Here is a 17,124-nt window from a genome sequence, read left to right as displayed (position 1 = left end):
TGTAGGATTTATTTCTTTTTTGAATTCCCCTTATCTGTTTTGGAAAATTGGAAAAACAGATAAAGTCTCAATAAGTCTGATTTTGCAGCAGTCAAAATAATTAAAGTCAGGCACAAAATACTTTTAGTAGATATTTTGTGATTTAACAAGGACAAACACACTTCACATGCAAAGAGACAAAACACAACACAAGCAATTTAATCATCATCAATTTGACAACACATGCACTGCAAATACACACACTGCGTTCCTCTATTTGGTTGTGTTGTGTGTATGTGCAGCGCATGTGGTGTCAAACTGATGGTGTTTTCTTAATTTGCTTGTGTTTTGTCCATTTACATGTGTTTTCTTAAGTTGCAGTGCGTTTGCCCTTGTTGGCCACTGTACTACAAGGGTGAGGAAAGGAACACAACCTCTACATGCTTGACGTGAAAGGAACAGTACAGTCAGTGAATTTGAAGTTACCAAAATTAAAGACACACCGGCATATTCCATGTAAAAATACGTAATTAAATATTGTATAATCAAAGGGTGACAAGCTATATTATCTTTTGGGGAAAACATCTCTTCCACTTTGAATTCCACACTAATGCGCTGAAAAGCTGGATGTCCGAGTTTTCCACCAGCACTTAAATGCAACTTGCATTTGTGGATCAGAGACTATGAAAAGAGTCTCAGAACTCCACACACAAATGTAACCCAATCCACACACGTCAGGTGATCTGTGCACACACATTTAACAATCTGTAAATAAAATTTCACAATTTTTTTTTTGACATTTATATGCGCAGGAAGCAAATGTTATTAGATCTATGAAATCAAAGTTGAAAATATAAATGTAAAATGCTGATATTCATTCAAGTTTAAATGTATTTATTTGTAAAATTGTTATACATTTGTTCGAATTGGTTGGTATTTGTTTGTGGATTGGACAATGGATTTTTGAACACCTTAAATGACTCATGAATCGACATACACATTTGTAAATCTTGTTTTTATTTGGTCATGAAACACGCATTTGCCACTAATATTATCACTTATTTCTCTCCATACTTTTCTGCCAGGCAAAAAAGTATTGCATAGAACATATCTCACAGAAGTACCTAGAAGCACACAAATTTAGGTGATGACATGAAGAAGCGTTATCATGCAGCTTGTTGAACAGTAAAGAGGAGAATAGATATATAGTATATAATATAGAAAGGCTCAAGAGTTGTTACATAAAGTATGCTGCTCTGAAATGTTCAGGAACTTGTGATTAGGAAGTGATGCAGAGCGCGTGAGGATCCAGCAGATGGCAATCAGAGACTGACATAAAGTCTCAAAGACAAATTATATGATCACATTTTAATCATCAATATCAATCTCAGTCATTTGAGTACATAATATGGAGGATGGTTCCTCATTTTTGTTTTATAATCAAATATATTGTTTTACAGAATTTCACTTCTGTTACTTCAGGCTGACCTTTGGCCTGACTGTGTTTGGTATTTCATAATGCTGACCTCTGATCACAGCAGTCCCAGAAATCATTTTGAAATGTGGACTCTAAACAAATGTTGTCTGCACTATTTTGTGTTAACAAACATGGAAGAAACACTGCCGAATGGTGCAACATTTCCTGGAATCTTACAAACATAAAATATACAAAATTAGAGTTGAAACTAAAGCCTTAACGCACCAAATGTGCATGTTTCTTCTTTGATCAGGAAAGCAACAACTGCCACAATGCTGACGTGGTAACCAGATTAAGGTGTTTATATGTGTTAACTATGCTACCTAGTTTATATGGTTTGTAAGATAATATCAGAATGTGGAGATAATATAAAATACTAAATCATTATGACTACTATTACTACTTTCTTAAAATTAAGAGAAACTCAAAATTATGAGGTACTATTATAAGTATCACTTCATATGTCATGACTGACCTACTATCACATAATTATGAGAAGCTTTCTCATCATTTTAAAATAAGTCATATTATGAGACATAAAACGACCGTCTTGCTCCCCCTGTGTGTATGTGTTTCTGATGTATATGCTTGCTGCATTTTTGTTGGCTTCAGCACAACAGCATGGTGTCGCAGTTGCAGTGTGTACTCCCCATTTCTTGACTTTAGGGGGAAATGCCCTCAGCAATCATTAACTGGTTCTGATCTGAACTGGGCTCCTCGCTCTGCTCTGCTTTTAATCCCTGACAACATGTGCGTGAGACCTCTTGGATTTATTCTTCTGGTTTGGTTTCCAGGAGTGCTACGTGGTAAGAACATTAAATTCTGTCACCAATCATTTTAATTAGTTTATTTTTTTTTAAAAGCATTTCAGTATAGTGCTCTCTTCCTTATCACTGTTTCAGCTCAAAGTGCAGCACTGCATTGTGGTGCTCCCAGGCTGAAAGGTGGTTATCTTGTCCCTGAACAAGAGACTTATTCTCATAAAAGCGAGCTCACCTATGCCTGCGATAACGGGCGTAAACCAGCAGTGGAGGGATGGTGGGCAACAAGCACATGTTTAAATGGCAAATGGTCTCATGAACCACAATGTATAGGTAAGTGTTCTGTAACATCTGTTTGAATGAGACGCTGATAGCCTGCAGACGTGTTTTTCAGCTTAAACTGTATGTCACCTTTCATGTTTTATGTTTTTTTTTTATACCCCTTGGAAACCTGTATTATTAATTGAATTAAATTATTAAATGTTTAAATACTGCAAAAGGATGAAGCCATCCATCGGTCACTGTATGACACTGTAGAGTAAAAAAATCAAATTAAATGTTATTACATTTCTGAGTGATACTGTTCAGTGTTGATCCTAAAAATATTTATACTTATATCTAAGAATGAAACTGTTAAATCCTCTGTCTGTAATAAGAATCCAAATAATCCCAGCATACCTGTTTTGCTATAACTGAAACTGATAGAGCACAAATTGCTTCAATACCTAACATGGATGGTTTCATAAACATCCAGAACTTTAATTAACTTCAACCTAATGGCCATGTCTTTAATTGTAGTATTAACGATCAGTGTTGGGCAGTAACACATTACTTGTTAACACGTTACAATAATGTGATTACGTTTTTTGTTTACAAGTAGTGCAAGGGATTAGAATTCAGTAATTACACGACAGTTTCTAATCCCAGGAACGCTGCGTTACTTCAGTTTTGAGGGAACTTTTTTGCTGTTTTACCAGGAGTTACATGGTTGATATAAAAAAAGGCATTAGCTTGGTGCAGGGATGGGAGGTGTGGGGAGACGGTTAGCCTCTACTAAAAAGGAGAAATGCGCCTAAATCTCAAATATTATACGTTCAGTTGGTTAGCCTTTATTTGAGGATGGGACTTCCCAGAGTATGTCTCAGAGTGTGTTTCCTGTTCTCCTGTGTGTTTTGTTTTATGTGTTTTAAAGTTTGTCTGTATGTTGTTTGGAACACTGTATTGCTGCTGCCTTGGCCTGGGCTCGCTTGGAAAGAGATTTTGTAATCTCAATGGGACTTACCTGGTCAAATAAAGGTTTTTAAAAAATGAATAAATAAAAATGACAATAAAAACAGTTTAAAGACTGTCACCGTGCTAAAAATGTGTTTTTCCCTCAGACGAAGAAGCCTGTATTCCGCCAGAGATACCCAATGCAAAATACACAGAAAACCAAAATGGTTGGTATGAGAACGGACACGCAATTAGGATAACATGTGACCAAGGATATGAACCCAAAGACCGGGATGTCACAGCCAGATGTATAACTGGAACATGGTCCTCTGTGCCAGTCTGTGAGAGTAAGTCTGTCAGATGTTCTGTACCAGTAAGCTGTAAAACTAACAGTGACCAGAATAATATCAGTGTTGTAATTCTTAGGTGTGAATTCTCACCAGCTACACCAACCGAGCCAACCAAGTAGCCACTCATCTGAGAACCTTTACCTACTGATGACAAATGGGCTTGTTTTTACAGGAAGTATCCAGGCATGTGGTGAGCCGCCTAAAATCCCCCATGCAGTCATCATTCATCAGGAATACCAGGAGGTGTTTGCTGTAGATTCAGAAGTGCAGTATGAATGTGAAGATGGATATACTGTAGAGGAAGCAGACGGCAACAAATCCATCTTTTGCATAGCTGGAAACTGGACTAAAGGCCCAACGTGCAGTAAGTGGACAATGTGCTGAGATATGCAGCGATAAATATACTTCTCATTGAAGGCAAAAGAGACAATTGGCCGATCGCTTACTTCTGTGTGTTCTATTGTTTCAAGGACGGCTAAAACATTTGGGAGGTAAATCTGCCACAGTTGTCATTGTAAGCTGCATTGTTCTGAGCGAGATACTGATGGAATTAGTTCTGTGCAACTTGTACCTTTTACTGTATTTATCAAGTCAACAGGTAAACAAGCAGAAAGACTTTGCATTAAAGAGTAACTTAACATTAATTCCACATTTTTTGGAGGAACCGGACCAGGGACTGGACACAGTGGATCCACAGTGGGAGGAACAGATGGGACACAACCGGGTGGAGGTGGGTTATTGACCTTTATGTCATTGTAGAAAAAACTAATTCTAAAAGAATAATGGGAACATTTTTAGATGTTACTCTGAATCAGAAAGAAAAAGATGCCAAAGAACATCCCAGAGTCGTACTAACTGGTGTGTCTTCTGTTCTGTATATATATCGTGATCTGCTCTGTATCTTACAGGATCTTCCACCACCTCTGGCTAATGACAGAGACAGTAGACCTCTACCCACAACAAGTAAAACATTCAGATTCACTGCTCCTTTTACATCACATGTTGGTTTATGTATTTACTCGGTGTAACTTTTCAAATATTTCTTCACTTGCTGACCAGTTACTGTACTGAAAGAGCTGAATTTATAGCCACTGGCCGTTCAAAAGAAGCCGGTAGCCTTACTGAGTGGTTTGGGGGTAACTTGGGTCAAAACCTTGGCTCATTACTGCAGAGACCTGGTTTTCAGCTCTCAGCAGTGATGCTTCTGGCCTGGAAGTGCTTTGCAACAACTATAATTAGCAGTGTTTGTTGGTGGAAAGCCAGTGAGGATCATGTCTTTATCACTGCACCAATGACTCCCACTGATTGGTTGGGGTGCCTGCATGGGAGAGGGTGGGAGGAGGTAAGGATGGTGTGTATTTTCTGTGTGTTACATCCTCCCTGTGCAGGAGAATCAGGCATTCCACATGGGAAAAAACAAGGATTAAATCAATTTAACAAGCCAGTCAGGGAGGTTTCAGGTAAACAAAACAAGAGGTAGATTGCACAATGTTCATTTTATTACCATGAGTTGTGCTGTTGCTGCCATGATCACTATTTCACTGAGATACTATGACAATGTTAGATAACCTCTTTTTCTATTTCAGTCGACCACTGTGGAGCACACCCAAACGTTCCAAACGGTGTTGTTGTGCAAGTGGAACGAACGTTTTTGAAATACCAATGTAATGCCTTTTACACACAAGTCGGTTCAGACACCGTGACGTGTTCCAGCAATGGCAGATGGTCACAGCTACCCATCTGCAAAGGTTTAAACAAGTCAATACCACTATTTTTCATTCTCAAAGTCTTTCAGAGATGTTACCCAAATAATTATACATGTTCTGTTCATTTTGTACAGAGGCATTCTGTGTCCTGGATCTTGCTGTGTATAAATCGAGTGGTTTTAAACTATCTGGAGTTGAATATGTGAAGGAAGGAGAGACAAAGCAATTGCAGTGTATTTGGGTAGATTGGTGGAGGATTTTTCGGTGCACTAATGGAAGATTAACTTATACCCAGTGTAAGTATATAAGTAAACTCTTTACATTTTAATTTGCCACAGTGCTGATAGTTTCAGCCTTTTTATTGTCTGCTAATATATATGAATATGAACTCTCCTGAATCTAAAGTGATTCAGATCTGAATCACTTTAAGTGTGATACTTTCAAAGGAGAATAATGAAAGGGAAAAAACTAAGAGATAAATCCATGCACCGTAAAGGAAATGAAACTTGAGTATTTAAAGAACAAGCCTGGCATCGCTCTATAGTTTTCTTATTGTCAATAAATCCCATGAAAAGAATGAAAACTAAGACTAATATGTATTTGCCTGTGTAGCTAAAGCCTGATATATCTTGTTCCTCTGTGTCACAGAGCTCCATTGTTGTCCAAAAAAACCACATCAGTGAGCCGCACTGTTGCACTGGGCGACATGTTCCTTCATTAGGATGAACATGGGCGCTGTAGTTTATTTTGAGTCAATCCCGCATACTCCATCCTGGTAACGTAAATACTCACTAGCACACCTAAAGAAGTTATTGTAACTTAGGTTCAGCAACAAAGATCTTTCGCTCGAAAACAATTTCCTGTGCCTACCTGTACAGGTGCGTCTGTCCTCTGTGTCTCCTGTTTGTCTCTGTTGTCACTCGGACAGACTGATCTTCACAGCATTGTAGCTTTTTTCTTTCTTATCTGATCATCACTGACGACAAGCTAGTCCTCGATTTGCAGACAGCGACCTGTATATGATCAATGCGTCGTTTTGGAGTCCTCTCAATCCATAGGCGCCTCCAGACCGGCTCCATGGTCCACTTACTTCATCAAAACTCCCCACATGCAGATATATAATAGCTGGCTTACCACAACCAGACACGGCAACGTGTCTGCATCCTTTCCTCTTCGCTTACTTCTGCCACCACCCTTGCCTCCTTCAGCGTCGTCTCCACACCTTAAAGTAAACATTTCTGCCATGGAGTTTACTCCACCCAACCTTCTCCATTTCCCACTGTCTTGTCCTTTATCCTCTCCCTCTCCACCCCCTCCCCGTCCCCCAAGACCCCAGCACATTTTCCTTCCTTACAGTGCCTTCAACTGCTGACCCTCCTGCCTTTCCAATTGCAAACCCTGTGGCCAACAGCTTTTTCCCTTTAGCCTCCACCATGCGCCCAGTTCGCACCGTTTCAGCCACACGACCCTCTCCTGTTTCACCACATTAGGTCCAGTTTCCCCACAAGCCCCTAAGCACCGTCTGTGACCAGTAAAATACCTCAAAACACAAATACAAATCAATATAGACCAATCTTGTCATGGAATTTGTTGACAGCAGGAAAAATATAGAATAACACCAGTCTTGTCCTTTAAGAACACAACAGATCTTCCTCAGTAGGTGCAGCCATGCAGAAATTTAGTGAATCAGACCTCAATAACAAAAGTTTGTGTGAATTCAACTACCTACTGAAATATTCACTGCTGTGCTGCTGTTGTTCTTTTCTTTTAGGTTGTCATGCTAATGACATTTATTATGTAAGTGTTATTCTTGGATACACTTTTCAAATAATTCAATTATTTTCAAATGGTTCGTGTATATAATGTTGGACAACACTTTATTTTAACTTTATTGTATCCAGTGGTTTTACATTAATGAATTGTTAACATTATTGCTTATTGTCTGTGCTGTAACCAGGGACGATGCCGGTAGAGCTGAGGGACAACTGCTGGACTGACAACAAAAGCCAAGTTGGAAACTTTTCAAATACCTCCACCAGAAAACAACTACGCCCAAAAACATGTTGTCGCATTAGTATTTGATTTTTTTCACACCAGTTACTGTTTTTTTTTCCACGTTGCTTGAAATTACATGCACACAATATTGCAGCTGACTTTCTGTTCTTTGACAGTCAGCTTGCATCTTTATGACTGGAACTCTCAATGCACTAATAACATAATCAATACTTTGGATGCATAAATAAAGTTTATGTGGCCTACAGTAGTCTGAATAAAATGTTCACTCGAAATCTTAACAGAGATCTTTGTATTAGTTTGTCCACAAATTGTTTAGAACAGTCCTTCCACTAAATATGGATATCTCAGTAAGCACTAGTTCTTGTTATATTGATATACTTTAGACAACACCACTGCAGACTACTGCAGACACACGGACAGACAGACTCACAAAGTCCATTGTCTGTTTCAATGCTTCATGGTGGGGTCATAACGAAATACATTTTCAAAACAGAAAACACAACTGTCCAAAAACTATTTACAGCTCGTCTGGCAAATTAGCACCTGAAGCCTGCATTTATGAAATGCTACATGTGGCTGCCTTACCAAGACGCGTCATGGCCATTTTATTCATTTATTTACTTATTTAGGATCCCCATGAGTTTTTGCCGCAGTAACAACTATTCTTCCTGGGGTCCACACAAAAGACAAACAAGGCAAGACATTCAAACATCACATTATAGATAGTCCACAATATCATCAAAACAAAATTAAATAAAAGTGAGAGAGAAGAATGGTTCTCTTACAAACATAATGTCACCTCAACAGTAAATGTTTAAAACAAATAATAGAGTTAACAATACTACTAGTGCACAGTGAAGCATTGCCCAAGTTAGCACCACAAGTGTAATCCAGCTTTGCATACAGAATCTCATATGTAGCCTAAACTGATTTCTTTCTGAATAATTGCTGTTCTTAATTTCTTTTTAAAACTCATGTTACTGGTAATCTGAGTGAAACCTGTGATCAAAGACCAAGGTACGTTTGAACCGTGCGGCCAGAAACCAGAAAATCGATTTCTTGTTCCATTCTTACTGACAAAACTAATTTACCACTCAATGTTTTGTTTTCATTGGTGGGTGGGCCTTCAGTGCCCCCTTGCTTCTCATTGGCTGACACATTTATGATTGTGTGTATCTTCAAGAATAAAGGAATCCCACAGGAGAAAGTACAGATTTAAAGTTTTTTTGAGCATATTGCTATCTGAAATAATAAATACTCACTCTCTCCACAGATATCTCCCCTGATATTTTACCAACACAGATTGCTTAGTGGAAGAGCTATTTCCTTTGGTGCTGTAAACCAGAGTTCAAGCCCCACATTGGGCTTTTTTTTCCCCCAGTGAGGCTACAATGAACCCCTTGAGCAGGCGACAATTGTAGCCTCAGCAAGGGATTCATTGCAGCCTCAGCAGGCAACAATCCTTTTTGTAACATACTCTGCTTTAAACAATCATTTGGGTCTGATATGGTTTCTTTACAAAAAGTTCAGTTAACTACTTTAAAATTCGCAAACTTACATCTACTCCTTCTTCCTCATTTCGAATCTATGAATATTTTTGAAATACATTGCTGAATGAAGTTGCAGCTGTACACTTCTCATAAAATGAGGAAGACCGATTGGAACAACATGATAAGATTTTCTCGTTATCTGAAGATGATATTTGTTTGTCAAGACAATGAGATAGTTGTCTATAAGAGAGCAACTTCGCTGAATTCACAGACTTCGGCCTCACACACCAGGAGCACATGGAGGTAACTCACACTGTACATGACACGATTCAATGTGCAGGTTTAGTGCATATCAAATTTAATAAACGTTCTATGACAAAGTATTTGCTCTCAACTTTGCCCTTATAATGTGACACGCTGTCATTTTAGAGATCATCAGATTTAAACATGTAACATGCTTGTTACTTGAATCTGTTTGACAAGCTTGATTTATGAGACTGCACTCTCATTATTAAGAAGTAGAATATCTACTCTTGTAAGTAGACGGCTAGTTGAGTCTCATTCTCACATAATGGTAGAGGATCCATGTAGATCTGGGTGTACTGAAGGTGTGTGGTGTCCTCAGAAGCAATCAAAGGCCAAATATGTGTGTTTAGATCATCTGTTAATCCAGAAGAGGTGAAGGCCGGGCTGGATAAATAACTGAATCAGGGCAGACACAAGACTGACCTCTGATCAGACCAGTCCAGGAAATCATTTTGAAATTTGGACTCTAAATAATCAAACAGACTTTTGTAGCAAATGATCCATTGGTAGTCTGGCAGTTCTACTCTGGGGAGAAATTGATCCTTGTCACTGGCCTTTCTCAAAGAAATTAACTAATGTGGAATTAATACAATAAATACAAAGAACTGTGGTGCTCCTTGAAGTACATAATGAATGAATTTAATGAACGGTATCATCTGATGTCAAGAAGCAAAACCGGACACAAAACTGAACAAAATCATGTTTGTTAGGAGCCTCATTTAAACAAGATACTTTGACACAAGTGACTGATCGGCATCTGGAGAGTTCCAAACATTTTCTTTCTCATAATAACAATAATTTTCATTTCTAAAGTAATTCTAACAAAACTGTTTGTGTAAAGCCAGGGGCTTAAGAAGAGGGGAAAGATTCTAACTTAGAGAGTATGTTTTTCTCCTTTTCTGTAGGTGTGTGCGTGTGCATGCAGCCTGTTTGGCCATCTTTCTTTTGGCTCCAGAGCAACAGCATGATGCCTGCGTGTTTACTCCACAAACTTTCTGGGGGAAGGCCCTCGGCAATTATTAACTGGTTCTGATCCGGACTAGGCTCTCAGCTCTACTTTGCCGTGGGATGATTTCATTCCTGGCAAAATGCGCATCAGATATCTTGGATTTGCTCTTCTGACTTGGTTTCCTGGAGTGCTTCATGGTAAGAATATTGAATACTTTCACATGCAACTATTTGAATTTGTTAAAAACAAATACAGTGACTGTAGAATAATCTTGCTTATGATTGTATTTTAGCACAAAGTGCAGCACAGCCCTGTAGTGCTCCCAGCCTGAGAGGTGGTTTCTTTGCCCCAAAGCAAGAGACTTATTCTCCTGAAACCAAGCTCACCTATACCTGCGATAATGGACGTAAACCTACAGTGAAGGGATGGTGGGCAACAAGCACATGTCAAAATGGCAAATGGTCTCATGAACCACAGTGTATAGGTAAGTGTTCCCTAAAAACCTCTACTGTTTTTTCCTTTTTTACCCAACTAATATTTTTATATATGTAACATCGTAACACTCACACACTTTTCAGTACTTTAGTCGCTGTATGAATGGCAGTCAGTCTGTCGGTCGGTCCGCTACTTTGGTCCAGACTGAAATTTTCAACATGTCAGATGGACTGCCATGAAATGTGGTACAGACATTCATGTCCCCCTCAGGATGAAGTGTAATAATTTGGCTGATGCCCTGACGTTTCATCTAGCACCATCATTTAATTTTATTTTAATCCTATATTCACAGTCAAGGCAGTGGACCATTCCCTTTAGCAGCAAGTCTTTGAGGATATAATAAATCCTTGGAGATAATATTCACGCACATGATGGCAGAAATATTTTAAATATGAAGGTTTAGAAATATAAATTGCCAAATAGAGTTTAAAGAAAAATATGTTTTTCCCTCAGACGAAGAAGCCTGTATTCCGCCAGAGATACCCAATGCAAAATACACAGAAAACCAAAATGGTTGGTATGAGAACGGACACACAATTAGGATAACATGTGACCAAGGATATGAACCCAAAGACCGGGATGTCACAGCCAGATGTATAACTGGAACATGGTCCTCTGTGCCAGTCTGTGAGAGTAAGTCTGTCAGATGTTCTGTACCAGTAAGCTGTAAAACTAACAGTGACCAGAATAATATCAGTGTTGTAATTCTTAGGTGTGAATTCTCACCAGCTACACCAACCGAGCCAACCAAGTAGCCACTCATCTGAGAACCTTTACCTACTGATGACAAATGGGCTTGTTTTTACAGGAAGTATCCAGGCATGTGGTGAGCCGCCTAAAATCCCCCATGCAGTCATCATTCATCAGGAATACCAGGAGGTGTTTGCTGTAGATTCAGAAGTGCAGTATGAATGTGAAGATGGATATACTGTAGAGGAAGCAGACGGCAACAAATCCATCTTTTGCATAGCTGGAAGCTGGACCGAAGGCCCAACGTGCAGTAAGTGGACAATGTGCTGAGATATGCAGCGATAAATATACTTCTCATTGAAGGCAAAAGAGACAATTGGCCGATCGCTTACTTCTGTGTGTTCTATTGTTTCAAGGACGGCTAAAACATTTGGGAGATAAATCTGCCACAGTTGTCATTGTAAGCTGCATTGTTCTGAGCGAGATACTGATGGAATTAGTTCTGTGCAACTTGTACCTTTTACTGTATTTATCAAGTCAACAGGTAAACAAGCAGAAAGACTTTGCATTAAAGAGTAACTTAACATTAATTCCACATTTTTTGGAGGAACCGGACCAGGGACTGGACACAGTGGATCCACAGTGGGAGGAACAGATGGGACACAACCGGGTGGAGGTGGGTTATTGACCTTTATATCATTGTAGAAAAAAACTAATTCTAAAAGAATAATGGGAACATTTTTAGATGTTACTCTGAATCAGAAAGAAAAAGATGCCAAAGAACATCCCAGAGTCGTACTAACTGGTGTGTCTTCTGTTCTGTATATATATCGTGATCTGCTCTGTATCTTACAGGATCTTCCACCACCTCTGGCTTCAATGACAGAGACAGTAGACCTCTACCCACAACAAGTAAAACATTCAGATTCACTGCTCCTTTTACATCACATGTTGGTTTATGTATTTACTCGGTGTAACTTTTCAAATATTTCTTCACTTGCTGACCAGTTACTGTACTGAAAGAGCTGAATTTATAGCCACTGGCCGTTCAAAAGAAGCCGGTAGCCTTACTGAGTGGTTTGGGGGTAACTTGGGTCAAAACCTTGGCTCATTACTGCAGAGACCTGGTTTTCAGCTCTCAGCAGTGATGCTTCTGGCCTGGAAGTGCTTTGCAACAACTATAATTAGCAGTGTTTGTTGGTGGAAAGCCAGTGAGGGATCGTGTCTTTATCACTGCACCAATGACTCCCACTGATTGGTTGGGGTGCCTGCATGGGAGAGGGTGGGAGGAGGTAAGGATGGTGTGTATTTTCTGTGTGTTACATCCTCCCTGTGCAGGAGAATCAGGCATTCCACATGGGAAAAAACAAGGATTAAATCAATTTAACAAGCCAGTCAGGGAGGTTTCAGGTAAACAAAACAAGAGGTAGATTGCACAATGTTCATGTTATTACCATGAGTTGTGCTGTTGCTGCCATGATCACTATTTCACTGAGATACTATGACAATGTTAGATAACCTCTTTTTCTATTTCAGTCGACCACTGTGGAGCACACCCAAACGTTCCAAACGGTATTGTTGTGCAAGTGGAACGAAAGTTTTTGAAATACCAATGTAATGCCTTTTACACACAAGTCGGTTCAGACACCGTGACGTGTTCCAGCAATGGCAAATGGTCACAGCTACCCATCTGCAAAGGTTTAAACAAGTCAATACCACTATTTTTCATTCTCAAAGTCTTTCAGAGATGTTACCCAAATAATTATACATGTTCTGTTCATTTTGTACAGAGGCATTCTGTGTCCTGGATCTTGCTGTGTATAAATCGAGTGGTTTTAAACTATCTGGAGTTGAATATGTGAAGGAAGGAGAGACAAAGCAATTGCAGTGTATTTGGGTAGATTGGTGGAGGATTTTTCGGTGCACTAATGGAAGATTAACTTATACCCAGTGTAAGTATATAAGTAAACTCTTTACATTTTAATTTGCCACAGTGCTGATAGTTTCAGCCTTTTTATTGTCTGCTAATATATATGAATATGAACTCTCCTGAATCTAAAGTGATTCAGATCTGAATCACTTTAAGTGTGATACTTTCAAAGGAGAATAATGAAAGGGAAAAAACTAAGAGATAAATCCATGCACCGTAAAGGAAATGAAACTTGAGTATTTAAAGAACAAGCCTGGCATCGCTCTATAGTTTTCTTATTGTCAATAAATCCCATGAAAAGAATGAAAACTAAGACTAATATGTATTTGCCTGTGTAGCTAAAGCCTGATATATCTTGTTCCTCTGTGTCACAGAGCTCCATTGTTGTCCAAAAAAACCACATCAGTGAGCCGCACTGTTGCACTGGGCGACATGTTCCTTCATTAGGATGAACATGGGCGCTGTAGTTTATTTTGAGTCAATCCCGCATACTCCATCCTGGTAACGTAAATACTCACTAGCACACCTAAAGAAGTTATTGTAACTTAGGTTCAGCAACAAAGATCTTTCGCTCGAAAACAATTTCCTGTGCCTACCTGTACAGGTGCGTCTGTCCTCTGTGTCTCCTGTTTGTCTCTGTTGTCACTCGGACAGACTGATCTTCACAGCATTGTAGCTTTTTCTTTCTTATCTGATCATCACTGACGACAAGCTAGTCCTCGATTTGCAGACAGCGACCTGTATATGATCAATGCGTCGCTTTGGAGTCCTCTCAATCCATAGGCGCCTCAGACCGGCTCCATGGTCCACTTACTTCATCAAAACTCCCCACATGCAGATATATAATAGCTGGCTTACCACAACCAGACACGGCAACGTGTCTGCATCCTTTCCTCTTCGCTTACTTCTGCCACCACCCTTGCCTCCTTCAGCGTCGTCTCCACACCTTAAAGTAAACATTTCTGCCATGGAGTTTACTCCACCCAACCTTCTCCATTTCCCACTGTCTTGTCCTTTATCCTCTCCCTCTCCACCCCCTCCCCGTCCCCAAGACCCCAGCACATTTTCCTTCCTTACAGTGCCTTCAACTGCTGACCCTCCTGCCTTTCCAATTGCAAACCCTGTGGCCAACAGCTTTTTCCCTTTAGCCTCCACCATGCGCCCAGTTCGCACCGTTTCAGCCACACGACCCTCTCCTGTTTCACCACATTAGGTCCAGTTTCCCCACAAGCCCCTAAGCACCGTCTGTGACCAGTAAAATACCTCAAAACACAAATACAAATCAATATAGACCAATCTTGTCATGGAATTTGTTGACAGCAGGAAAAATATAGAATAACACCAGTCTTGTCCTTTAAGAACACAACAGATCTTCCTCAGTAGGTGCAGCCATGCAGAAATTTAGTGAATCAGACCTCAATAACAAAAGTTTGTGTGAATTCAACTACCTACTGAAATATTCACTGCTGTGCTGCTGTTGTTCTTTTCTTTTTAGGTTGTCATGCTAATGACATTTATTATGTAAGTGTTATTCTTGGATACACTTTTCAAATAATTCAATTATTTTCAAATGGTTCGTGTATATAATGTTGGACAACACTTTATTTTAACTTTATTGTATCCAGTGGTTTTACATTAATGAATTGTTAACATTATTGCTTATTGTCTGTGCTGTAACCAGGGACGATGCCGGTAGAGCTGAGGGACAACTGCTGGACTGACAACAAAAGCCAAGTTGGAAACTTTTCAAATACCTCCACCAGAAAACAACTACGCCCAAAAACATGTTGTCGCATTAGTATTTGATTTTTTTCACACCAGTTACTGTTTTTTTTTTCCACGTTGCTTGAAATTACATGCACACAATATTGCAGCTGACTTTCTGTTCTTTGACAGTCAGCTTGCATCTTTATGACTGGAACTCTCAATGCACTAATAACATAATCAATACTTTGGATGCATAAATAAAGTTTATGTGGCCTACAGTAGTCTGAATAAAATGTTCACTCAGAAATCTTAACAGAGATCTTTGTATTAGTTTGTCCACAAATTGTTTAGAACAGTCCTTCCACTAAATATGGATATCTCAGTAAGCACTAGTTCTTGTTATATTGATATACTTTAGACAACACCACTGCAGACTACTGCAGACACACGGACAGACAGACTCACAAAGTCCATTGTCTGTTTCAATGCTTCATGGTGGGGTCATAACGAAATACATTTTCAAAACAGAAAACACAACTGTCCAAAAACTATTTACAGCTCGTCTGGCAAATTAGCACCTGAAGCCTGCATTTATGAAATGCTACATGTGGCTGCCTTACCAAGACGCGTCATGGCCATTTTATTCATTTATTTACTTATTTAGGATCCCCATGAGTTTTTGCCGCAGTAACAACTATTCTTCCTGGGGTCCACACAAAAGACAAACAAGGCAAGACATTCAAACATCACATTATAGATAGTCCACAATATCATCAAAACAAAATTAAATAAAAGTGAGAGAGAAGAATGGTTCTCTTACAAACATAATGTCACCTCAACAGTAAATGTTTAAAACAAATAATAGAGTTAACAAGATAGGTATATGTAGGATAAATAACTGCACAATACTACTAGTGCACAGTGAAGCATTGCCCAAGTTAGCACCACAAGTGTAATCCAGCTTTGCATACAGAATCTCATATGTAGCCTAAACTGATTTCTTTCTGAATAATTGCTGTTCTTAATTTCTTTTTAAAACTCATGTTACTGGTAATCTGAGTGAAACCTGTGATCAAAGACCAAGGTACGTTTGAACCGTGCGGCCAGAAACCAGAAAATCGATTTCTTGTTCCATTCTTACTGACAAAACTAATTTACCACTCAATGTTTTGTTTTCATTGGTGGGTGGGCCTTCAGTGCCCCCTTGCTTCTCATTGGCTGACACATTTATGATTGTGTGTATCTTCAAGAATAAAGGAATCCCACAGGAGAAAGTACAGATTTAAAGTTTTTTTGAGCATATTGCTATCTGAAATAATAAATACTCACTCTCTCCACAGATATCTCCCCTGATATTTTACCAACACAGATTGCTTAGTGGAAGAGCTATTTCCTTTGGTGCTGTAAACCAGAGTTCAAGCCACACATTGGGCTTTTTTTTCCCCCAGTGAGGCTACAATGAACCCCTTGAGCAGGCGACAATTGTAGTCTCAGCAAGGGATTCATTGCAGCCTCAGCAGGCAACAATCCTTTTTGTAACATACTCTGCTTTAAACGATCATTTGGGTCTGATATGGTTTCTTTACAAAAAGTTCAGTTAACTACTTTAAAATTCGCAAACTTACATCTACTCCTTCTTCCTCATTTCGAATCTATGAATATTTTTGAAATACATTGCAGCTGTACACTTCTCATAAAATGAGGAAGACCGATTGGAACAACATGATAAGATTTTCTCGTTATCTAAAGATGATATTTGTTTGTCAAGACAATGAGATAGTTGTCTATAAGAGAGCAACTTCGCTGAATTCACAGACTTCGGCCTCACACACCAGGAGCACATGGAGGTAACTCACACTGTACATGACACGATTCAATGTGCAGGTTTAGTGCATATCAAATTTAATAAACGTTCTATGACAAAGTATTTGCTCTGAACAACTTTGCCCTTATAATGTGACACGCTGTCATTTTAGAGATCATCAGATTTAAACACGTAACATGCTTGTTACTTGAACCTGTTTGACAAGCTTGATTTATGAGACCAACCATCTTA

The 17,124-nt window shown here is 39.2% G+C and overlaps 1 protein-coding gene across 4 annotated transcripts; it reads left to right on the top strand.

Moving 5' to 3' along the window:
- Positions 1-2,101: 2,101 nt before the first annotated feature.
- LOC122887119 (complement factor H-like) lies at positions 2,102-16,345 on the top strand. 4 transcript variants are annotated; one of them, XM_044220033.1, is made up of 10 exons: positions 2,102-2,262; positions 2,359-2,550; positions 3,597-3,776; positions 3,952-4,143; positions 12,039-12,107; positions 12,287-12,343; positions 12,968-13,129; positions 13,222-13,383; positions 14,857-14,882; positions 15,043-16,345. In XM_044220033.1, exons 1-10 carry the CDS (start codon positions 2,205-2,207, stop codon positions 15,055-15,057), a joined length of 1,113 nt encoding a protein of 370 aa, XP_044075968.1. In that variant the 5' UTR covers positions 2,102-2,204; the 3' UTR covers positions 15,058-16,345. The 4 variants fall into 4 exon arrangements, with proteins under 4 accessions (XP_044075968.1, XP_044075969.1, XP_044075971.1 ...); XM_044220034.1 differs by lacking the exon at positions 12,039-12,107 and adding an exon at positions 4,441-4,509; XM_044220036.1 differs by lacking the exons at positions 2,102-2,262; positions 2,359-2,550; positions 3,597-3,776; positions 3,952-4,143 and adding exons at positions 10,005-10,443; positions 10,539-10,730; positions 11,195-11,374; positions 11,550-11,741.
- The last annotated feature ends 779 nt before the right edge of the window (positions 16,346-17,124 follow it).

This window comes from Siniperca chuatsi, linkage group LG13 (genome assembly GCF_020085105.1).
Source record: "Siniperca chuatsi isolate FFG_IHB_CAS linkage group LG13, ASM2008510v1, whole genome shotgun sequence".
NCBI classification, from domain to species: Eukaryota; Metazoa; Chordata; class Actinopteri; order Centrarchiformes; family Sinipercidae; genus Siniperca; species Siniperca chuatsi.
The sequence above is the reverse complement of the archived record's forward strand: the minus strand, read 5'-3'. Positions and strand labels throughout refer to the sequence as shown.

Coding starts and splice junctions, on each gene's coding strand:
- LOC122887119 (XM_044220033.1), top strand. CDS start 2,205: ATGTGCGTGAGACCTCTTGGATTTATTCTTCTGGTTTGGTTTCCAGGA. Junction 12,108..12,286: donor TGGGACACAACCGGGTGGAG/GTGGGTTATTGA, acceptor TGTATCTTACAG/GATCTTCCACCACCTCTGGC. Junction 13,384..14,856: donor AAGATTAACTTATACCCAGT/GTAAGTATATAA, acceptor TTTTCTTTTTAG/GTTGTCATGCTAATGACATT.